Genomic DNA, 24098 nt, shown 5'->3' on the forward strand with positions numbered 1-24098 from the left:
TTACGATTACTCCCCAGGGGATATTTTTTTTGATAAGGTTTTTTGGCTGTCCATTGTTTGTGACGCCATTGGCGTGGTGCTGGATTGAGAGCGTGCCGATGACATCAATTACAGGTACGGGGATCAGGTACAATGTACTTTTGCGCCTAATGCCATCCAGGTTGCTAAGACAGACGCATGTACCTGTAGCAAATGGCACCAAACAAGTTGCTCCTATTTTCAGATGATGAGCTGAAGGAGCTGATGATGCCAAATAAGGAGAATGAACTGACGATGCCGCTATCTTTACGACCTGATATGTAGTCAACTTCGAATTGAATCGATCCAGGCTCAGTCATTGTGCATGGACAAAGCAGTAAGCTTGCATTTGACCCGACAAGGATACGGACCAAAGATAAACAAACCCCAAGGATCTGTGCACTTCAAAGGCGGAACACCCGTCTTACTGTCGCCGACGATACGGAATATTAGTCAAAGGGCATTGGCCGGTGTGACAAGCATGTAATAATACTAAGTATGTCCAAGTCCTTGTTACTCTTGAGATGCCGGAGCGCCGAACCGGTACACTTCGGCGCTTTTTCCCCATGCACCTTCGGCGGACAGAAGGAAGCGCATCTATACAAGTCAGTGATAGATTTCCTAGGGTGGGACCTCTGGATGGAATCTACGGACTACTCGTATCTGGCATGTGAAGAAATAAACACTAGACGGCCAAGATGGACGAATTCCAATTGAGGCTCGAGCAAGGGGGTCGTTGATCCTTGCACCGAACGTGCTTTTCCCGGCAGGTGGATATAAGTGAGCTGGACATTGAGGCCTCGAATCCGTCGACATGAAGCATCGACGTGGTGCAAGGGCACAGTCAGCAGCTCTGTGCATGCTTGGATTTAGAATGTATCAAGACAGGAAAGGAAAAGGCAGAGAGAAAAGACGGTGTAACCACTGTAGCATTACCTACAGCTGCCCAGACAATTTGCCGTGATGCCCTCCTCGCCGTTACAGCACATGTACGAGTATGTACGAGTGCTCACCAGACTCCGTCCACGTCCCGCCAATCCCACAGTCGCATTACCAACTTACTATGGCAGCTCCCACAATAAAACGTTACCCCAAGCCTCCCCCACTGACCACTAACGCCCAGCCCAGCCCAGCGCTGGCGAAATTCCCTTGTGACTGGAACCTGAATAATCGCTCTTCTCTTCCTTTCCCCCGGGGAGCCACAGTCCCTGCGCGTGCCCCGCCCACTGGTCGGCTGCACGCTGCAATGCCATGTCTACAGTCAGTACCTGGACTTGGGGGTGCCGCGTACCCGCTACTGCGTCGCTGCGCAAATTGCACGGGTTACCCCAAGGTACTAGGAACCTGACTGCAACGCCGCCTCCGTCCCGGGCGCTACCCTTCAGGTACTTGCGACCGCCCGAACCCTGGCCAAGCCTCCACGATGCCTGGAGGGCACTTCCATGGAACCAAGTTGCATCTGCTTGATACAGGGACTCTATATGAACGTCACTCACCCGCACACACTCTTCTCTCTCTCTCCTCTTTTCTCTTTTTTCTCTCTCCTCTGTCTTGGCATCATCCTCTCCGTCCTTTTCTCCTTCTCTTCTCCGAGACACGGTGTCTTTACGCTTTTGCGAAACCTTGAATCAATATCCACTACGTAGTTGGACGCCTGAGCGGCGCATGTGACGCTTGCCACACAAATTTCCAGACCTCAGGAAACCAAACCACCACAACTTCTTAGGGCCGAACTCTACCTTATCTTTTGCCCAGGCATTTCCCTCGCCTCTTCGGCAAATACATTACCCAAGTCAAACAAAGTTCTGAGACACCCATCAGAACCCAAGACTTGTTTCTTTGGAATTGACCTCTTCTATCAAGCATCAAGGTAGCCTGCCAGCCTGCCTACCTACCATGGGCGGAACAGTCGCTTCTCCAGATCTCGCCAACTTGCTGGCTCCAATCCTTCCAGCACTTCCCGCGGCTGCTATATCGACCGAGCCGGCTGTGGGCATCTTGCCGCTACTCTCGCCTATCCTGAGGCAGCGGGTGAACCTCTTCTCCTCGTCTAGCACAGAGCCATGGATTAAGCTGCTGTGCTACGACACAACCAAGGCCGCAAAGCTGGCCGAGCTGGTACAGAGTGGAATCCTGGAACCTCATCCAGTCTCGGGAGAGGTCGAGGTTGACTGGAGCTACGACGCACAGTCAAGGTTCCGGAGGCTAGACCAAGAGACGCTGCAGGCGCTGATCGTCTTGACCGAGCTTGGCCTTGCATTTCAGCTGGTATACTGCGTCAACGATGCCGCAGGTGGCGGCGATGGATGGAGAGTTGGCGAGATTGCCCTGGCAGACAAGGCCTCGCCCTTTTCGCAGTTCGGCGGCGTCCCAACCGTTGCAGAGGCTGAGGCCAGGTTTCAAGAAGCCAAAATCACCAACCCCACCGTGACCTATAACAACGGCTCAACCACCAGCAGCGAAGACCTGATGGATGACGAGGAGGACGATGGATACTGGGACCGGTACGATGCCACTCCCGCGCGCACTCCTGCCAACAATCGCTCTCCGGCTCCTCGTGCCGGTGCCAGTGCTGCTGCTGCGACCTCCGCCTCTGCAGCTCATCTGAGCGCCTACGACGCCTCTGCGGTCATGGAGGATGACGACGACGACTATTATGCGCAGTACGACGACGTCCAGCCCGCCATGGACAACCACGATCCCGATGAAGAGGCTCAGCTGCGCGCTTTCGTCCAGCCACCCCTCGGCCTCGGCCGCGCCAACGCTACCGACTCCTTCATCGTCACAGACCCCAACGAGACCCGCAGGTCCTGGTCTTTTGACGACGCAGACAAGCCCAGCAGCTCTGGCAGCATCAACAACCAAGCGAAATCCGACCTCCCCTCCGCTCAAGAGCTTGCTCTCCTACACCCGCGCCCCGAATCTAGCGCCAGCTCCAACGGCTCACATACCGTCGCCCGACTCGAAGCCTCTGCCGGCAAGCAGGAGCAGAACGAGTTTGGCGTCAAGCAGCACGTGTCTCGCAGCATTCGCAGCTTGTTTCTGCTCGCCAAGTCGTCGGGCATTGAGCGGGAGGAATTTGAGCGGCTGGTGCGCGAGGAGATGGACGTTTTGTCCATGATTGAGGACCAGGACTGATCTATTGCTTACTATATACCCCCAAAAAAGTAACCTTGAGAATGGCGGATATTTGAATTTGAATTCGGAATGCATATGATGGAGCAAATTGGAATACATGGAAGGTAACTGAATGGACGTCTACGAGAAGAGATGGGGCATGCATATGGGTTGGGAATGCCAAAAAGCAGAATGTTTACATTTTCTTCTTCGTGTTCATCGTTTTCTTTTTCTTGGGTTCTTTTTTATGCTCGATTTAGGCATCACAGCGAATTGGCCGGAGAGCTGGCTGAGGACGGCGTTTATCGGAAGTGGGATTTCAACACAACCTGGAAAGCAATTGGATTGGATTGCTGCTGCATGAAAGTCGGAGTTGTCGAGCATACCGGATGCTCATCTATTGTTTTTACTTTTACTTTTGGTTATCTTTATATGAAAGCGAAAATTTTCCCATATGTGCATCACATGTCAAGCCTTTCAAGGAATATCACATGTCAAGCCTATCAGGAGGAGTATCACAAAAAGATAAAATGGTAATAAAAGAAGAAACAATTTGCCAAAAAGCCTATCCCCTTTTCCGCAGGGGCAAGAAAACAAAGTCTGAATTTTTCCTTCTAATGTGATTCGGAACCAGATCACCCGGATACCGTCCGGCCCACGGTTCATGTCTTGCAATCTTTCCGCGGTATAAGTGTATAAAAACCCCGTCCATGCCCAAGCCCGTTTTTATTTCCCAAGGGGCTCCCAAGAACGCCCAGCATCTTCGCCCTTAACAATAGTCCCAGATATCAAATAAACAAAAACTAAAAAGGATTGGGGGAATTGAAATCATTTGAAAGAAAAAGAAATAAGAAAAAGAAAAGCAGAGGGAAACAAAAAAAAAGAGTGGTGTGTAATCAGCGCACACAGGATATCCAACAAAACGCCCCTTTTCTTCGCACGAATCATGTCGAAAAAACTCGTCTTTTTTGCTCAACTTGGCTACGTTATAACCAAGTTACTCAGCGCCATCCTCGCCATGTCAAGCATCCGCATGCAGTGCCTGTCTTCGCGCGGGCAAGGCTTCGGTGGACCCGACATGAGGAAATAAGGAGACGACGAGATAATGTGATGTTGGCTGGACTGCATGAGGGCATCCGCAATGTCGTGCCTCTTCTGGTTCTTCTCATCAAGAAGCGTGACGACGTCCCTGAGCCCGCGGTGCACATTGACGTATGAGCATGAAGCGGTGCAGTCTGACGAATTCGCCATGGATGCCGTTCCATTATTGAACCCGTAAACCTCAACCTTCAAGATTGCTCGCATAGTGGTCCGCCAAGTATCTGGCTCCAGGAATCTGTTGTTGTAGCTCCTGAGCAGTGCGCAGTCGGGAGAGTTGCCGGCACTGTCTTCGGCGGCTACTCTTGTCCATATTCCACCAACATCCTTGTAGCTGAAGTAGAGCATCTGATTCTCCTGCTTGGCACGCTCCGTGTCTCTATCCACCATTTCCAGAATCGAGGCATAGGCGTTGCAGGCGGAGGGAACAAGAGCTCCAAGGCACATCATACTTTGGAAACGAGAGATGGGCGGCGGTTTGGAGAGGTCGAACATGTCCTGGTAGCATTGTGCGCAGTTGAGGGTATCGTGCGCAATTTTGGTGGCCTCGCGGGCGACACGCATGGCAGACAAGACATCGGACGGAAGGCGGTTCAGGGAGCCCAGCGCCATGGAGAGCGAGGAGAGGCAGTCGCACGAGCTAGTGGGATGCGGTCTCGCCTGTCCCAGTTCCGGCGACGTCGTATCCGTGCCAGTCGAACCCAACGGTTCAAAACAATTAGAGGAGTGTGTGCTGGGGCTGGGCTCGCTAGGTGTCGGAGCCTGTAGATATTGAGACACCATGTATCTCTGCAGAGACTCGTTGAGGTCTTTGGACATGGTAGCAATAGACGGATCTGTCTCGTCGAAGCTGATACCCTCGAGCGGATCAGCCTGGCCCATGTTCATGACAGGCATCCCCACACCATCAAACAACCCTTGGTTGTCTCGAGACAAGTAGGAATAGGCCGAATTGTCGTCCATCCCAAACAGATAAGAATTGCTTGAGTCATAGTCGGGGAGTAGGTCCAAATAAGAAGTGTCTGATGGCAGAGACTGGCTAAGGAGGTCCAGAGCATGGTCTGTCAGCTCTGTCAGCTCTGTCGGCGGCAGAGGCTGTTGATGGTGATTATGATGGTGAGCGGTGGCATTGTGTAAGTGGTGTTGATGATGTTGGTGGTGATGATGTTGGTGATGGTGATGGTGATGGTGATGGCCTGCATCGCCATACGAAGAAGTTGCCACGGCACCACTTTCAGCGAGGAGAGAAGACGAATGAGGAACTGTGGTTGGGGCTGAGACCGGAGGCAGGGGAACAGCAGCAGGTAGAGCGGCAGAAGCAATGGACGAAGCAGAAATAGAGCCCAACAAGGACGCCGACTGGACAGCGGTCACCAGCCCGGATGCAGACACAGTCGTAGACGAGGCCGGGTTCTCTGGGTGTCGTCGCTTTCGGGGACGACCCATGGGCTTCTGGGGCGAGTAGACGCAGGCGATGCCCTCTTTCTGGCAGCGCAGGCAGCCACCGGGCTCCTTGGAACAGGCGATCTTGCGGAAACCTAGACAGCAAACCACAATCAGAATCAAAGTCTCCGGGAACTCTTGGCCCGCGTCCCAAGCCCGTGGACTCGGGAGCGTGCACATTCTCTCACGGGGACTCACGGCACTCGTCGCAGGCCCGATGCTTCTGTGGGCCAGCCGGCGCGGCCAGGGCATTTCCGGGAGCCATGGCCGGGACGTCGAGAGCGGAATGCGAGCACAAGGCGCGTACGAGCACAAGGACAGGACGCAGTACGACTCCGGCTCAGTGGGAGATTCTGCCTGCGACTGGGAGCTGATAGGCAGGGCTTAGCAGAGGGGGGGGAAGAGAATCGCAGGCCGTTGACTTGTCGGGGTTGCAAAAGTCTCCGAGAAGGCTACGCAAAATTGCCGGTTGGGGCGCACGAAGCAAAAAGCAGCATCAGGAATAAGCAGCAGAGGCGAGGAATAGGAGCTGCGCGCACGGCGTGGCAGCACACATTGGCTCAGCAGCGCATTTCGCACAGAGGATTTTCGATGCAGGTGGGAAGAAGCAAGTGAGGCTGCGAGGAGGCCAGAGCCAGACCCAAGAGTCAAGGCTGGGACCAACGGCAGAAACTGGGAATTCCCACCCACGCCTTATCAAACCAAGATGCTCGTCTTATCCACAAGGTACCCGCGCAGCTGGGGTGACATCCAGGCGACCGGACCTGCAAGAGCCTGGAATGACGCGGACCAACGAGCATCTGTGCTGGGCTGCATCTGCTGGCTCGGGGAACCTGGATGGCCCAGCATGCGCACCCAGCGCCAAGTACCGAGCAAGTATTCCTTGCCTGGCAATACCCAACCAACTGACTGGCCAGCCCTGGTTTGTCAGCGGAGTATCGAAACACAAGGCCAGCGACGAATTAGTACCTACTGCTTGGGCTCCGGCCAGCCAGAGGATGGGTTTTGCAGGCGGAATTACGGAGACGTCGGAGAACAGTGCAGCGGTCAAGGCCGACAAGTTCTGAGCATCGAAATTACATAAACTAGGGCAAGAAGCTGGTCGCTAATAAGGTATGGATAGGTATTTATAAGCGCCATAGTGTCCGTACAGTAAGTTGAGTGTCAGAACTGATGGATTACCTGACAGGGCGGCTAGGGGAGTACGCTTTGGTACACATGCCGTTCAGGGAAAAAAAAAAGCTGGGCCATGGGGGCGTATTGGTTCCGCAACAATGGTTGAATGGGTTAATTCAGACCCATAAATGCGGCGGATGAGCGACCCGGGGATGGAACAGTGTTGGCGTTGTGGTTGGTAGGGCAGAGCTACTGCTCGATGAGGTCTAACGGCTATTAGTCTGGGTTGGTGGGGGAGAGACAAGATGGTGGTGATGAACAGAGGCGATATACTTGTACGAGCATCATGGGACAGTATGGTGGACTGGGAGCAACCGAGTAGAATATTTTCATTTCATTTGTCAACAAAGACTTGATCCCACAACTGTATACGATACGACGCTGAGCATTCATTCACCCGCCAGGCTCTCGTGTGTGCGTGTTACATTGAGGCCACCCTCATCCTTGAAGTGCCATCCACCAGTCAACCTTGCTTGACCTTGTCCACAGCATCTGTCGATCTGGCTTTTGGATATATGCGGTGATACTGACCGTTCAACGGCCTGTACATACTTTATGCCATCAGGCAGTTACTATCCGAAGTGGTCAGCGAGTATGGGATATATACCAAAACGCAGTTCCATCATGGACATTTTCAACCTTGTTTCTACATGAGATACGCCATATACCAACTCTGAGTCTCTGTGGCACATCTTGATAATGAATGCTGTTGATTTCAATACAGCTTTTCAAACGATAAGCACCAATCCACCACCTAAAAATAATCCTAGTTGAAATCGGGACGCTGCATGACGCCCTGCTGCCATCCGATGCTAAATCTCCCTTCTCCCCAACACTCGCCTATCAGCAGCATCGCCAGCATCGCACAGACAACGCCCACCCGTGCCAGCTGTCAGCTCAAGCCTCTCTCTACCGTACTCGGACAAAGACCTTTATAAGCTACAATACAAACAATCTCTTCCACCAACTCGGACGTGGGGTAGTAGTGAACCTGCTCCCCTCCCAAGGGAGAGAGTGAGTGCCGCAGCTGTCAACTGCTCAGAAATGCCTGCTAACAACGTCAACAGCCCGGGTGCAAATCCCGGCGTTCGAAATGCGAATGCGCCTTCTTTTTTTGTTGTTTTTTCACATCCTTTGTTTTTGCACTTGATGTTTGAGCCACCAGGGGCTTGAGAGAGTGAGTAATTGATGAATCATGGATGACAACTTCGTGATCTTTGACATGCCTACACTAGCCTTGATTGGTGTCAGATACTACTAGCAGATTATAGCCTCAGTCGAATGGCTGATCTAGTGGTATTCTAGCGTGAGTATTTCTTTCGCTTCTTTGTTTTTAGTATTGCTGTGTGGACCAAGTTGTTGCTATTGATGCTGTATCATGACGCGAGATCGACGTTGAGTTGGTCCACCAGCACAGTGCCACATTGAGGACTCCAAGTAAATGAAGTGATGAAAACAATTCTAGAATATGATCTGAATCAAAAGTATTATGCCACACCAATACGCAGCTTTTGCAAGGTTTTCAAACAAACGAAAGAAAGAAAATCAGGGTCGCTGCAGGGTAACATTCAGTGGGAGATTTAGCTCGTACAGGGATCATGCTTCTCCAACTCACAATCACTTCTCACCGAGATCGATGATTAGCGTCGCCACCCTTGTAGCTCCCCCAGCCAGAATGCCTGCTTTAATTTGCAAATGCTGCAGACCTTTCTCCCGATAGGTTGATAGCTTCCGTGTATCGTCTAGCAGCTTCATATATCGACTGCCAGGTGCCTCTTCCTTCACGACGCCACGAAAATTCGGAGAAAAACATTGAAGGCGACTGGACCTGTCACCAGACCGCCTTGTCTCTGCTTAACCAGCCGCTAAGACCCAGACAGTCGCATGGCTTGTGCAAACAAACAACGTGGTCGGGTCTAAAGTCTCACATGGGGCTGGGCTGAAGCAACTCGTGTTTTTGCGCATCATGATCAAGTCCAGGCGGACGCCCATCGGCTGATCAGAGACGAACGCTCATTGGCGTCATTTGCGCGGCATTCGCTACACGACAGACACATTCGGAAAGGGAAAAAAAAAAAGAGAGATATAGATAAAGGAAGCGACTGGGAACCCCCCAAAAAAAAGAGGAAAAAAAACGCCATGGAACCGCCAGATATCGACGACATCGTGGCCAAAATGCCCATCCAAGGCCTAAGCTACGGTGTCCGGACCGCATATGGCGACACCTTCAGGCTCGCCGTCGCCAACGGCACCGCAAAGCCCCTGCTCTTACCCTGGTGTTTGCTTGGCCCGTTCATCGTACCCGCGCTGTGGCTGGCTGTTCCGCATAAGCGCCGGATGTGGTTCTATCATACGCGATGGCTGGCAATGGCGTTTATCGTATGGTCCAACGTCTATCATTTGCGGTATGCCTCGAGCACGAATATGGCGTGCGCGTATGCGGCTGGGCTGGCGGCGACGTGGGGGACCGTCTTGAGCTTGAACCTGCTCATCTGGACGAGGCCACAGTTTGATGCTGCTAGAGTGCTGAGGGTTAAGAAAGATCCTGACTTGATCGGCGAGGTGGACGATAATCTTGGACCGGACTCGGTGGACGCTGAAGTTACGGGCAATGATGTCCAGGGAGAGAACGCAAAGACAGACGGAAAAGGGAATGGAAATGGGAACGAGCTGCGAACACGAAAGAAGCCGTCCAATAGCTTGAAATCACAAGCCGGGCAGCAACAGCAGGAATTTGAGTATATCTGGGAACCTTACCCAGATGGAGGCTTTCTTGAGCGGCTAGCATGGTCCACAGATCTCATACTCAGCTTCCGATGCGCTGGTAAGCAGCATTGTTGAACATTTGACATTTGCCATGACAATTAACTAACTGGCTTGCCCATTCTCGTAGGTTGGAACTGGTCCGTCGCATCCCTCCCTAGGCCTACAATCCCCTCCCAAATCTCTCACGGGGACAAAGTCGACGTGGACTCGATACCAAAAACCAGCAGAAGCGGATATAAGCGCCATCTCACCCAGGCCGGGTTTGTCCGCGATCGTCTCACCAAAATCATCGTTCTCTATTTCGTCCTCGACTTCCTCTCCGTTTACATGGTGAAAGACCCTTACTTCATCCTCGGGCCAGACCACCAAAACCACGTGCTTCCGCCTCACCTCCAGAGAATACCCCCGTGGCTGCTCCTCGCTTATAGGGAAATCTTTTGTCTTGCCGGTGTGTACGCTGCGATTGAGGCCGTCTTTGCTGTATCAGACCTGGCACAGTACTGGATGGCCAACCGCTTCTATCCTTCTCGGGGGTTTCTATTCCAGTTTGCTTCGACGTTTGGCTCTTTTGGACAGGTCCTCGACCGCGGTCTCGCTGGCTGGTGGGGAAGCATGTGGCATCAGACGTTCCGCATGCAGTTTGCCGCTCCGGTAACATATCTCTTTCGAGAGGGATATCTGAAAAGGGGCACGCGGCTTGCTTCCCTGCTGGCTATTCTCGTGTCATTTTTGCAGTCTGGGATCCTACACGCTTCGGGCAGCCTCACCTCTGTGCCAAAGACGAAGCCTTGGAGGGCGCCGGCTTTCTTCCTCCTTCAGGCGACGGGCATTGCGCTTCAGCAATGCGTGGCGTCGATATCTCGAGCGTACATGCCACGGCCGCCGCGGCTTGTGTCTCGGACTGCTAATCTTGTCTTTGCGCTGGTGTGGTTGTATTTTACGGCGCCTCTTTTCATTGACGACCTTTCTTCGACGGGGCTGTGGCTGGTTGAGCCGGCGCCCATATCTCTGTTTCGGTTTTTGGGGTTTGGACAACAAGGGGATCACTGGTGGCGCTGGGATTGGGATCATTTGCCTAAGTTGTATGTGGGAGAGACATGGTGGCAGACTGGAATAGCATTGTAGATGGCATATATCATCCTTGTTGGGTTCAATCTCCTCATGGGAAGGGTTTACACGGAACGGATAGACAAGATACTGCGACAGACGAATGTTGGTTTCATCATTTGTATTAATAGTGTATATAGATCTTGATTAAATACCCCTCTACATTCTCCCGCGGAATTTCGTAACTCATTTCGTCGTAGCAAGACGAGCAGTCTCCTCCTTCAACCATGCAATCACCTCGCCATACCCAGCCTGTCGTCGACTCAACACTTCCAAAAAGGCAGAATACCCGGTGCTTGAAGCTGTTAGCCCACGAATTTCTGGCTATAAAACTTTCAAACTCACGCAATGACCTGCGCCTTGCGAATCTCGCATGCATATTTCTCGAACCGCTTCTTCCTCCATTTACTCGTCAGGATTAGGAATGCGATATCCACGACCTTTTTAATAGTCCCTGCAAAAGAGAATAATCAGCACCTAATAACACTCTATACATTTACACACTCGAATTACCTACCGATGATTAGATTCACTGATAGTCGCGTAGACGTAGACAAACATCGCAGATAAGCCCACATCTTGAGCGCAGTCTCAGAGAAGGCGCCGCGCAATGAGCCAAGAACAGTATCGACTGAGTTGTGTTCCGTGTCGAAATACATGAGATGAGACTGGTATTTGAACGAGTCTATACGCATTTTTGTTATGTTAGTGTACCGAGAAGGAACATGTATGAGGTTGGGGAGAGGGCAATACTGACTGAGCACTTTACGCTGGAAATTCTGGCCTGGGGATCGCCCGAAGTCAACGGTAATGGACCGTGATGTATCTATAATGGGTGCGAATCGTCAGATAGAACTCAAGATGCACTAGGCCTGGCAGGTTCACAAAAGTTATAACATACCATTATCCTTGCTTGAACGGCGATCTTTCGTAATCTCCAATGTTTTGCAGTCAATAAACGTGCCACAATAGGGAAACTTGCCATCACTGTCAAGTTTACGCACGCTCTCGCCTTCAACGCGCATGTCAAAGTTGACGAGCGTTTTGTCGTGGCCCACTTCAACGCCATACTCGGGAAAGCCCTGGTGCATGGTCTCGACGAATCGAGTAGCCTTCTCTCTGTCCAAGGTAATGAGCAAGAAATCATCGGTGAGCCTCAACAGAAGGGAGTCTGGCCCATCCAGAAAACCCAGATGCTGAGCCTCTAGGTCGGCGTAAAAGTAGTTGCACAAAAACGTTGACAAAATGGAGCCCTGAGGAATGCCCTTCTTCTGTCGATAGTATTTTTTCCCAATCTTGACAATGTTGCGCCCGACATGTTCGGATAACAGAGCCAACAGGCTGCATGTTTCGTGCTTCTGGAAAGCCGCATTGTCGACAAAGACGGTATTCTTCTTCTTGCTTCCCATACCGCTTTCCAGCTGGTTGAGAAAAGAGGTCGGCTCGCTCTGGGGTATGGCTGTGGAGTGCCATCGGCGGACGGGCTTGGATGTAGAGTTCCCTTCTGTGAGACCCAATCGCTCGCCCGGTCTCACCTCTGCGTGCTTTTTTATGATATATTGAGTCTGACTGGGAACTGAGCGCATCAAGTTCAGAACCGACGACTGAGGTATTGTGTCAAAGGCAGCTTTGACGTCCAATTTAGCAAAATAGAAGCTGCGTTGGCTATTTGGCAGCAAAGAATCCTTGAACGACTTAAGACGCTCGTAAATGTCTCCAACAGCGAAAAGAGTTGACCCCAGCTTAGAGGGATTCATCAACTGCGTTTGGTCAGCCTTAGTTGAATCTACACGCAGCATGTGCCTTCAAAGGGGAATAGAGGGAGCTTTCTTATTAGTACGTACCGTCTCGAACTTCAATGCAGCATGGATAGGTGTAAGAATGGAGTTGATGCTGGGACCAAGCAATCTGGACTGCTTACTGCCCTTCATTTGCCTGCGTTTGAGATTCATAATGGGACGTAGTTTGGTGCCCTTGGGTAGTAGCCTTAACTGACTGAAGCCCAGCCTCCTGGAGTCGAGAATGCGCGTCGCTTCATTCAGACTGACTTCTTCAAACATTCCTTCTCTGAGGCTCAACATTGATGGCTCTACTATCAACCTCCAAACATCATGGCGAAAATAAAAGACTTGGGACCCATGCGTGTTAGATTCCGTAACGTAGAAATTGCTTCGAATCAGGGGTATCAAAAGCGAATCGAAAACATAATAAAGAAATTCGTAAAATATTTCATATCGTTTGTTCATATCCGTCGGGCTAGTTTTTCGCCCTTCGCAGACGGGAGGAACCAGCCAAGCAAGCTCCGTGACCTAAATCTTCTATGAGCAAAAATCACAAATTGCTCCTTTCTTCAGGACTCTACCAACCTTGAAATCTTGCGTAATCTCATGCAGTGATATCATTTCAAACCGCCGGAGTTTGATAAAATGGTCCACTTTGCGGAGAAATACAATTTTGTTATGGCAGTTCTTCTCACTGCCCCAGAAGTTGTCTGGGATAATCTTTGCAAGTGCAGCTTGGCAGAAGGCCGACACGAAGGCGATGGGACATGCCAGCTCCACAAGAGATTTATACTCAGGGAGCGCCGAAGTATCCGCGGGATGGCGGCGTGGGCGCCGTTTGGCTTGAGATTCAGTAGCCTGAGTCGCTCGATCTTGAAGTGGAACTGAGATGATTGGTGATGCCAAAGTTCCAGTCTGCTTTTTTCTTCCATGAGATCCATCGAGGAATGTTGGACAGTAGTGTCTGAGAAGCTCAAAGTAAGAACACCGGGCATGAAGAACCTGTAAACGCCGCACGAGGTCTCTGGTAGAGCCCCTTAGTCGTTTGGGCAATTTTGGCAATGGCTTCTCGGGAAAGCCTTTACTGGCTTTCAATTTCTTACTGATTTCATCTTCACGAAGGGTATAGTCGTAAAACTTTTGAGCTGTGTAATTCGCATCGATGGCAGAAGTGAAGACGTTGTGTAAGCCGAATTGGCGGGGGAAAATGTACATCATGAATTTAATCGTATGTGCCTCGTTTTGCTGTCGAATCTTTATCGACTTCTGGCTATCCGCATTAGCACCAGAGGCCTCGCTATAATAGGGATGGCGATTTAACGCATCTAGCCATGCTTAGCAATCACGTCCAAGGTTATATCAGTGAACAGTTTGACAAACGGATATGCTTGAAACCTGCTTGAACTAGGCCCTTTGAAGATGTAGCCGGCTTTGCATAAAATATCCTACTGCGGACAATGGTAATGTCTGAGGGTTTGCGTATCTGAGGCTTCAACTTCTGGTCCAGCGAATTGGTATCCAGCTCGGATAGGGGGATACCTTGCGAGCAATGGTCAGCAAAGGGCAGACAAAGTCGCGAGCATTTTTCACCAACCAGTAATTTGAAGGTAGTTGTCGAGGCCTGCATCAACTTTGAGAAATACAGAGCACTCCGATAGCAGTTTGAGCATTATTTTGTCACCGGCCTGACCCAGGAGGGCCAAGAGCTGGGGCCATGGAGCCTCTCTCAAGGCCGTGACATGGAGGTTGGGATAGAGGCTGAATACCCCGGCGATAGTTGACCTGGCAGATTGATCGTCTCTGGGATTTCTACGGTAGCCATCACATAAGATGTTCTTCGGCCATGAGCTAGCCCTCTCTCTTGCAAACAGCAGCCAGATGACAAAATCAATAATCTACATTGGGCTACTTAGCCTCGTTCGAGCTACTACTTGTAGTTGCAGTCGGGGAGACAGTGACAGACCTCGGATTGGATGGCAATTGATGTAGCTATTCCGTTAGATATAGTCACATTTGATTCATCTGCTTTCTGGGAGAAGGACAGCCACTGCTGCCATGTAGCTCTCTCTGGTTCGGATTCTGGACTAGTTGAAGTTGAAGCACTGGTGCCGACCAAGGCTGAGTCAAGGACATGGGCAAGCTGGTTCTCTATGGCACTGGCATCTTTGCTGGATCCCAAGGCCGCAATCTTCTTCCGCCTAGTCTTTGAGGTATCGGGAAGGCTGGACAGCACATGCTCTCTTAGCGTGCTTACGACGGGATAGTGCAGCAGCAGCAAATCCTTCTTCACAGGGGTTTGATGCTTGGACGAGGCAAGATTCTGATTGCCTGACGCGTCGTTTGCGTCGCGCTTCCTTTTCTTGCCTCGGGGCATCTCTTCCAGAACGACGATGTTGAGCTACAGTCGCGTTGCCGTGTTTGGCTGCGTGTAAATACTGTAGCAGTAGCACGCACTGATTGACATCAAAGCCGTGGCTGAGGTTGTGGCTGGATGAAGTTGAACAATCAGCGAGTGGGATGTGAGGTTGAATGTTGCTATCTTCAATCGGGCCTTAGTAAGAGCTGAGAAAGCGCTATCCGTCATTCACTAACAGGCACCGCACTACCTAGGTAGGTAATAAAGTAGAGCGTGTCCAAAGTACCTGTACCGCTGTCAGATTTGGGCATTTCCGTGCTAAAAGCTGTCCAGCGGATTTGCCCTGGCAAGGGTCAACAAGGTTCTGCCGCGTCCGCGTCCGAGGATCGCGATCGCGATCGGAGAGGCAGAACGTGGACACCTGGTCGCTGTTACTACTAGTAGTATCTGCCGACATTGAAGCATTGAAGTTGGACTCAATGGATGCGAATCACGGCGAGAGGCGGGTGAAACGGTGTGAGCCGTTGGCGTTGACGCTCGGCAGCCGACAGGCATTTGATGTTGCTCTGGCAGATGGCAAACAAACAAACTACGATGCATCCAGGCCACCACACGGGGAATGCTTACAGTTGAGCTGTTGTGGTGGCAGCGATCGATGCCGACGTGGACTGGATCCAATGCAACATTGAAGCCCAGTGCCTGTTACATACGGGTACAATCCAATCCAAGGTGCCTGGATCTATTGAAGCTTGTCCGGCAAGGCCAAGTAAGTACCAAGACGATGGAGAAAAGGGCCACTAGTCCAAAAGTCAAGCATGTGCTCATATGCATGTAAAATTTCAGTGGGAGCCAACGGGTCTCAGGACGCGCAGCAGATCGTGGGAGCTGCCAATACCGATGGGCGCTGGCTGGGCATCACATCAGCCGAGTTGCATTCGGCGCAATTCTGCTCGGATGGGAGACGGTTTGCCAATTTCCCTCGCCGAGGTGGCGGCACCTGTGCAATCCTGCTCGTACGAGTTCGAGTCCATACCTGTATAGCACTGGCTTGCACATGCACATGCACATGCGTGTGCCGCCAAGGGTCATCGTAATGAGAGATCAATGGATCAATAGGACTCGGGGAGTGATGATGCCTGCATTAGGAGGTACTCGTACGGAGTCTGGCCGTTGGTTACCAGCCCTCCATCAGCCGCCCGATATGCAACTTGACCCCCTGGATTCTCAGACAAGGTGCAAGACTGTCGCCAGGGAGATGCGGAACAAGCCGTGCAGATGTAGTCACATCCATCCATAATCTCACTGCGAGTACTCGTACCAATTATCTCCCACCGGCGACCCGGGAAAAGGAGCCGGGAGACAGCACGATAAGAAAACATGGAAAAGTTTTTCCATCCATTCTCTTGTACTGTGTGTGTCTCTTTCTCTTCTCGTCTCTCTCTCTCTTCTTTGCTTTTTTCTTCCTTTCCCTAAAGCGAGTAAGTGGCATCATAAAAGCGGAAAGAAAAAAAAGAAAAGAAGAAACAATCCATAAAGGTGAAACATGGCCGCTCTCTTGACTAGAGTCCTTGGTACTACTACTAAGATAATAGAAGAAGCACAGCAAGATGCAAGAGGAAAAAAACACTCCGGACTTCTAATGGCGGAGACTAAGCCACCCCCGTCCACCTCTAACACGTTAGTCGGCCAAGTCGCTGGGCATCACGGAGCAGTCGGTATGTACACGCACCGCTAGCTCCCCCGTTAGCAGCACCTGAAGCCCGCAGCGCAGTGACATGCCCCGGTGGGCTGAAAGGCCCTGAGAGGACCGCTACAGGGGACCCAGGGCAGGGCTGCCAGCAGGCCGTTGATGAGCAGGCCTCAATGGTTGGATCACCCACCTCCCTGGGCGTCGTATCCGGGCTGCAGGCTGCAGCACCTTCGATTCCATCTCCCCGTCGCCTTCCAATCACCACCCCCCATCCCCTCTCTCCCACGTCTCACAGAACAGCCAGGGCCAAGCAGCTTCGAAAAAGCCAAAGCCCGTCTTCCAGGGGAAAGCAAACGAAGTTGCCGCCACAAGGAGACCACACGGGAGACCACGGGAGAGGGAGAGACACCAAGGAGCGAGACACCAGCAGCTTCGATGCCCGGGCCTTCCCCCCTCGCCTCGACGTGCGCTGACCAGTCGTTGTCGTTGCCGATCAGTCGCTGTTGACCAGTCGCTGTCCATCACATCAGCTTCGACTGGCTTTGAACATGGACCCGGACCCGGACCTAGACTTGGACTTGGATAGCGTGCTTGTCGCCCATGATGCTCATCCGCCGGCTCGCCATCTCCCCCATCTTGGCCACTCGAGCTCCAACCCAGCTGCCTTCTACTCTAACCCTGCCAACGACATCGTCCTGCCCGCCTCGTCCACCAATGCCCAGGTCCTCGCCCATCATGCTGCTGCCACCTTAGATCCTGACGACTTTTACAAGAGCTACCAGACAGCACCCGGCGAGCCGCAGTCCTTCCCAATGGCCTCGCCAGTCCCGCCTCCCGACACCGATGGGGCTGCTGCAAGACACCTGCAGCCGCCTGCAAATCGCAGCGCTGGCCGTCAGGGTACCGGTACTGCCATGCGCTCCGCCTCGAACCCCCTCGACCGCAAGTCAGCCGCGACGTCGAGATCCCCTTCGGCCAACGCCCCCAGCGTGAAGGATCTGAAGAAGCGCTTCGACCAGACCGGCGGGCCAAACTCCATCCCCAGACCTCCTCCGCGCCAGGTTGCTCCAGTCGCTCGGGTCAGGCAAGATACTGTTAAGACCAAACCGAAGCCGAAGCCCAGCCCGTCAGGCTCTTCGTCCACGCACGCAAACTCTCGCTCTGGCATCCCCGCTTCCAACTCGTCCAAGCAGTCTTCGTCGTCGACCTCGACCTCGACCTCGAGTCGTTTGCAAAAGGCGAGGCATGCGGAGCGCGAGCAAATGTCGGGTAGCTCTCGGTCGTTTGCAAACCGCATTGGGAACCATCCACCCGAGACATCCACTAACGGGAACTCAATCGCCTCCAGCTCTATAACACCTCGACCACGCAATTCCCCACATTCAGCCTCCCAACCGTCGCCGCCATCTCCAAAGTCTAACCCTCAGTTTCCGGGCCTACTCTTCGGAGAAATCCCCCCGGGCCAGCACGACGTCGTGGCCGCCGGCTTTGGCATCGACACCCTTCCCCCTCGAAGAACGTCCGAATCCAACGTGCACGGCCTCGTGGGTCGTCAACGCAGCTTCTCCGACCTCGAAGCCGAGCCTGCATCCCCATCCAGCTGGTACAGGGACCTCCACATGTCCCGAGGGAGCGCACCCAAAACCCACACGCGATCTCGCAGCGATCACTCGGCGTCGAAACATCTCCTGCCCTTGATTCACAAATCGCCTCCGCCCGCAGTCACGTCAACAGCGACAACAACAACGGCGGCACTCGCTGCGGCCACGGTTACGGCAACGGCTGTTGCAGCAGCAGAGGCCACCGCCCACTCCGCCACACACGCGTCAGCAGGCGCAAGCTCCAAGCTGCCCGTTTCCATCAGCAGGAGACTGGCGAGCCCAAGCCCTTCCAGTCCCGCTTCCTCGCGATCGAATTCACCCTCTACCTTTAGGAGACCACCGGTCAATGGTCGTAGTAGTAGCAGACAAGCCAGGCCGAACCCCTCTACGACTCGAGCGAAAACACCCACGCAGACGGGTCGAAAACAGCCTCCCCAGGGCCTGGCTACACCAAGTAATAGCAACAACCGGCTCCAGGCGTACGTGTCCACTGCGCCGCCCAAACTTTCCCCGCCCTTGAGGAGTTCTCGTCCACGACAGCCAGTCTCCGTAGCGACAACAGCAAGCTCCCGAATGAAAGAGGCGGCCAAAACGAAGGCCCCTGCACGTCCAAATGCGAGGGATAACCCTTCTTCGTCAAAGACGTACGACCCGGCGAAGCGTAAGATAATAGCCGTTGGACCTATAGACTTTGAACAGCGTCGAGAGCACATTCGGCTGGCGTACACCAAGACCATTCGAGAAAGCCAGGCCTACGAGGTGCGCCAAAGGGCGGTGGAGAGGAGGCGGAAGCAGATGGAGGAGGCCAAGGCCAAAGCAGAAACCGCCCCAACTACAACGACCGCTCCAGATACAGATACAACTACAACTACAACTACGGCTTCGCCTACCACGGTGACCGCCGGGGAGGAAGAGGCCTCAAGTAACGAGCCAGCACAAGACCACGTAAATCCAGAGGTAGAGGCGGCGGAGACAGGGCCGGCCGAAAGCTCCTCGGCGAGGGAGCCGGCCGTGGAGCTCCCAGCTGATCATGACCCTCGTGCTGTTGTGGAGAACAACCGCGCAAGCCTTCTAGAAATCCCGACAGATGCAGCCTCGCACCCAGCTCCTGGCAAGGATGATGATTCGCCGACGCTGGGTATCCCCGGGAGCTTCCCTGAACCTTCACCGTCCGCTAACGTAGCAAGAAAGCAACGGCCTCTGTCAACCATTTCAGCAACCTCTGCTGTTACCGAGTTCGATATTGAGCCCCAGGAAGAGCTTTCCGAACTGACTATGTCCGATCGGCCGCTCAGCCCCCAAATCATAGTGCCGAAACGGGAACGCTCTCAGTACCGAAGCCCCTTTGAGGACGACGACTTTCCATCATCGCCGCCGCGGCCGCGCTCAGCGACTCATCACATTAGCCAAGATAGCCATACCGACCAGCAGTTTACCCCTGACGCTTATTACGACGATGATCATCAGGACAACTCCTTTGAGACCCATGTGCACCAAGATTACCAAACCATTGTGACGATACTGCCGCAGCCTTCGCACGAGCCCCCTGCTGCCGAGAAGACTGCGCGGGCGGCGTCTTTTCCCCGACTGGACATTCAAGATGAATCAGACTGCCACTCAGACCTAGAGAGCGTTCCGGCAATGGCTCGCCGCATGCGCGCTGATGTCGATGATGCCGCCACAGATGCCTGTACCGAAGAGACAGACGACCGAGATGGGATGGAGGATGAGCGGTCCCCGTACCGCTTCGGCGCCGCCCATTCGTCGAACAGGGCTTCCACATGTGCATCATCGGACATTGAAACCTTTGATGACCTTCTATATCCTTCGCATGACGAGCAGCTTGATGCGGGTCCACCAAACAAACTTTTGGCGCCGCCCTCGATATCCCGGGCCGACAGGTCAAGCCACCAAACCGCATGGACAAACGTCTCTGTGGAGAGTATGGGACACTCCGAGGCCTCAGAGTCGCCTGTTATGCGAGCATCTTCATGGAAGCTGTCTGGTGGTTCGTCTGGAAGAGACGATTCCTCCATTAGAAGCTTCTCTTATCACAGCGCCGGTGTTCGTCCTTCTGTCGACTCGACACGGTCGTCGATCCAACTTGGCCAGCAGCTCCCGGAACTAGACACGGGCGAAGGCTTCTCGATCCCTTACTTATCTGCAGAGGCGGCTTCTGACTTTTCCTATCTATCGTCGCCGAAACACGAACAGCCGGTCCTTCCGCGGTCTGGGCGAAACTCAGCCATCGAATCGCAAACGTCAAGTGTATTTTATGAACAGTCTCAGTATGGCAGCACCTTGGTCAACTCTGAGCGGGGAAGCGGGGAGTACATCTCTCATCACTCGGAAACTCCTCTGTCAATGATGGACATGACCTCGATGGAGACTATGGACCAGTACTTTGAGGGCCAAGCCCCCCAAGACAGCGATGCCAAATCGTTCATTCAGGAAGCTGAGGACCTAAGCAGCGAAGAGCGACATCGCCTGATTCAAAGGCGAAACGTCATCAAGGAGCTTGTCGACACTGAGGCCATCTTCGTAAGAGACATGAACATTGTAGAAGAGATTTATAAAGGCACCGCGGAGGCTTGCCCCAAGCTGGATGCGAAGATAAGCAAGCTCATTTTCCGGAACAGCGACGAGATTGTCGAGTTCCACACCTCGTTCCTCGTCCTCCTCAAGGAGGCGGTGGCCAGTATCTATGTGCCGAAAAGCGGCCGCTCTCTTGTCGCCAGAGAGGATTCGCTTTACTCGGAACAAAGCCAGACATCAATTGTCGACCTTAGTGACGCCAAGGACCGCGAGACGTCGCTTGGTCCGGCGTTCCAAGCCAGCATGGAGAAGATGAAGCTTGCTCACGAGGGGTTCCTGAGGAACAGCGACCAGGCGGCCAAAAAGCTCATCCAGATCCAACAGGATCCGACGGTTCAGATATGGCTGAACGAGTGCAACGAGGTAGCCAAGGACCTGACCGCTGCGTGGGACTTGGATTCTCTCCTCATCAAACCGATGCAGCGAATCACAAAGTACCCGAATCTGATCATGACGCTCCTGCAACACACTCCCCAGGATCATCCCGACCGAGAGCCGCTTGTGGTGGCCAAAGAGGCGCTTGAAGAGGCCATTATCGAGATCAACAAGACAAAGAAGAACTTTGAGCTGGTCGGACAAATCGTCGGTAGAAAACGTAAGGAGTCCGACGTGAAGGCGGGACTTGCTCGAGCCTTTGGCAAGAAGGTGGACAAGCTACAAGGCGGTACTCGGCCGCCCGAGGATCCTGAGTATGTCAAGCTGGAGGAAAGGTTCAGTGATGATTATCTGCGATTACAGGTCGTATTACGCGATGTCGAGTTCTACACTAGGCAAGTGTCGTCGTACGTGCACGAGTTTCTGCAATATCTGTCGGCGATTGAGTTGGTCATGCGACTCCAGCCAGGCAGCTTCCCCGAGCTGGAGAGCAAGTGGGTGCAGTTTAACATTTCGATCCGCGACATTGAGAAGGTAGCGCTGGAGCAGCACGTAAGTCCTCTTCTCTGTCCGTACAATAACTTGACAGGATGATTGGTACTGATTTCCATTCTAGTTGGCACAAATACGAAAGCATGTCATCGAGCCGTTTGAACATGTCATCAAGTCTTACGGGAATCCCTCGCTGGCTATGAAGAAGAGGCAAAAGCGCCGAGTTGTATGGGAGCGTGCCGAGCAGCTGAAGAAGGCGGGCAAAAGCGTGGAACCCAAACTTAAGGAACTGGTTGAACAATACGAGGCTCTCAACGACACGCTGATCAAGGAGCTTCCGAAGCTGTCGGCGTTGACGGAAAAGGTGGGAAACATTTGCCTGGGCAACCTCATCAACATCCAAGCCAATTGGTACCTCATATGGAGGGAAAAGATGAGAGCTGTTCTGGCGGACGCGCCTGAAATGCCGGAAATTGAGGAAATCGTGGCAACTTTCGAGCGAGAGTTTCCCTACGCAAACGAGATGATGGCCAACATTGGCATCATCAACCCGGCCTACCATGGGCGAACATCAATCTCGACGACGAACGGAGACGACAACCTCCCCAGAACGAGGGGGCGAACGTCAGAAGCAGAGAACAGAGCATGGGGCCAGCCCTTGAATGGCGAAGCAGTGCCGTCTCTGCCCGCGCCCGATTTCGGCAAACGACACAGCGGCTCGTTTACTCTATCTCCCATTGCCGCTGGGCCTTCCAGCAGCTTGGGGGCGTCGGCGCCCAGTCCTCACCAGTACTATTACAGAGACTTTTACGCCGGCCTGTCAAGCAGCCAGGCAGGAATGGCATCACCGAGATCGGCCGAAGCGCCAGCAACCTCTCGATCGCTTGGCGGTACGAGGCCAAGTACGGGCAAGAGCTTCGATTCGTCGGCCGTGGCGATGCCGCGACAGAGCACAGAGTCGGCACCCCACACCCGACGGGACTCGGGTAACACCTATTATTCCAGCTATCATCAGCATGACAGCCGCAGATTCTCCAATCTGTTTCACTCCGCGCTGCCTCTCCCAGACGGCCCCGAAGAGAGCCAGCGGTCGTCTAGGGCATCGTCGCGAGAGCGAGCGCATGTTTCTGACGGATACAATATCTTGTGGTTGGCCGCATCGCTCTTTGAGTTTAACATTTCCACAACAAAACACGAGGCCGGGTATCCTTACCTGACATATCAGGCGGGCGAGGTATGTTTCTAAATCGCCCAAGCGCGCACAGCATATGCTAACATTGCGGATTGACAGATTTTTGACGTGATTGCCGAAAAGGGCGAGCTCTGGCTTGCAAAGAACCAAGACGACCCGACGGACCAGGTGGGCTGGATCTGGTCCAAGCATTTTGCCAAGCTGGCCGACTCATAGAGAGCGCATAATTGAAATTTTGACCATGGCGTTGGCGCGAGGCAGACAAAACAAACAAAAGACGAAGCGACGGATTTGCTTTTTTACTACTATTATGGAAACCGGGATCAGCATCGAACAAGATAAGATGCACGTGTACACAATAACCAAGGCATTGAGGAGGGATAGGCAAGCAACCAGGCGTTTTCTTTTTTTTTTCTTTTTCTGTCCTTTTTTTCTTCCGTTTGTCTCATGAAGCCTTCTTTTTCTCTCCTTCTCTCTTCATTGCACGGTTCTACTTTGCATTTGAAGAAGCATAGCAGCTGCGCAGTGGATCTCTCTTCAGCCTGTTACTGCTTTCCTCTGTTGTCGTCTTTGTTGCTAAAATGTCGAATTTCTTCTTTTTCTTTCTCAATGGTGAAGCCAGAGCCAATTGGCACCTGGGTTGGAAGAAGGGGATTCTGATTGTGGCAACCTTGAGATGACGAGAGCTTTTGTTGTTTCGTTTCTTCTTTTGGCACTCGATTTGTCTTGTCGGGTTTCAAAGGCGTTGGGCATCAAGGCCCGGTGTAAGGCGTGTGAAAGCAAGCGGCTTAATGGAAGAGAGAGGGCGGGATGTAGGGACTTACATGTCCTACCATGTCGCAGCACGAAAGTAGACAGATCTGAGCCGAAAGATACCATGTCATGACACGATTTATTTCTGTACGAAATGGCTGGAGCTTGCTGAAGCGCTCTTTGATGGGTAGTAATCGACTGTACAACAAGACATGACATGCTGTAACCTCGATGCTCGGTGAGAAATGCTCGTAAAACAGTTGTTGGGCCAAGACAGGGCCAAGACAAGACAAGACAAGACAAGAAAGACACCAACACCAACCAGTAAGTACAGTAATATCTAGGTATGAAACAGCCTCCAGAATGGGTCTCTGTTACGAGGTTATCCTGCAGTGTTGCTGCGATACGAGGCCCCCCCATGGCTGTTTCGAGTCTAGAACGGACAACGAACGAGAGAACTCTGGGTCTCACAGGGGGCTATTAATAGCCTGTGCTGGGGGGAAAGAGAACAAAGGACGCGACATGAGCCCCCTTTACC

The 24098-nt window shown here is 52.8% G+C and overlaps 5 protein-coding genes across 5 annotated transcripts; 3 read left to right on the forward strand and 2 right to left on the reverse strand.

Moving 5' to 3' along the window:
* Positions 1–1914: 1914 nt before the first annotated feature.
* On the forward strand, positions 1915–3156 carry Triagg1_419 (uncharacterized protein; the record flags this gene model as incomplete). The annotated part of the gene is made up of 1 exon (XM_062899197.1): positions 1915–3156. The coding sequence occupies one exon, from the start codon at positions 1915–1917 to the stop codon at positions 3154–3156; it is 1242 nt and encodes a 413-aa protein (XP_062760769.1).
* A 960-nt stretch (positions 3157–4116) lies between these two features.
* Triagg1_420 (transcriptional regulator family: Fungal Specific TF) lies at positions 4117–5941 on the reverse strand (the record flags this gene model as incomplete). Its single annotated transcript, XM_062899208.1, has 2 exons — positions 4117–5771; positions 5875–5941. 2 exons carry the CDS (start codon positions 5939–5941, stop codon positions 4117–4119), a joined length of 1722 nt encoding a protein of 573 aa, XP_062760770.1.
* A 3050-nt stretch (positions 5942–8991) lies between these two features.
* Positions 8992–10743, forward strand: Triagg1_421 (uncharacterized protein; the record flags this gene model as incomplete). The annotated part of the gene is made up of 2 exons (XM_062899219.1): positions 8992–9676; positions 9746–10743. The coding sequence occupies 2 exons, from the start codon at positions 8992–8994 to the stop codon at positions 10741–10743; spliced, it is 1683 nt and encodes a 560-aa protein (XP_062760771.1).
* Positions 10744–10911: 168 nt separating this feature from the next.
* Triagg1_422 (uncharacterized protein) lies at positions 10912–15319 on the reverse strand (the record flags this gene model as incomplete). The annotated part of the gene is made up of 11 exons (XM_062899230.1): positions 10912–11020; positions 11071–11179; positions 11243–11410; positions 11483–11551; positions 11627–12485; positions 12570–13034; positions 13092–13831; positions 13887–14045; positions 14101–14401; positions 14470–14904; positions 15155–15319. 11 exons carry the CDS (start codon positions 15317–15319, stop codon positions 10912–10914), a joined length of 3579 nt encoding a protein of 1192 aa, XP_062760772.1.
* Positions 15320–16501: 1182 nt separating this feature from the next.
* On the forward strand, positions 16502–23023 carry Triagg1_424 (uncharacterized protein; the record flags this gene model as incomplete). The annotated part of the gene is made up of 5 exons (XM_062899242.1): positions 16502–16577; positions 16634–17016; positions 17083–21675; positions 21740–22849; positions 22907–23023. 5 exons carry the CDS (start codon positions 16502–16504, stop codon positions 23021–23023), a joined length of 6279 nt encoding a protein of 2092 aa, XP_062760774.1.
* Between the last annotated feature and the right edge of the window lie 1075 nt (positions 23024–24098).

This window comes from Trichoderma aggressivum (genome assembly GCF_033847375.1).
Source record: "Trichoderma aggressivum f. europaeum strain CBS 100526 chromosome Unknown scaffold_001, whole genome shotgun sequence".
NCBI lineage: Eukaryota > Fungi > Ascomycota > Sordariomycetes > Hypocreales > Hypocreaceae > Trichoderma > Trichoderma aggressivum.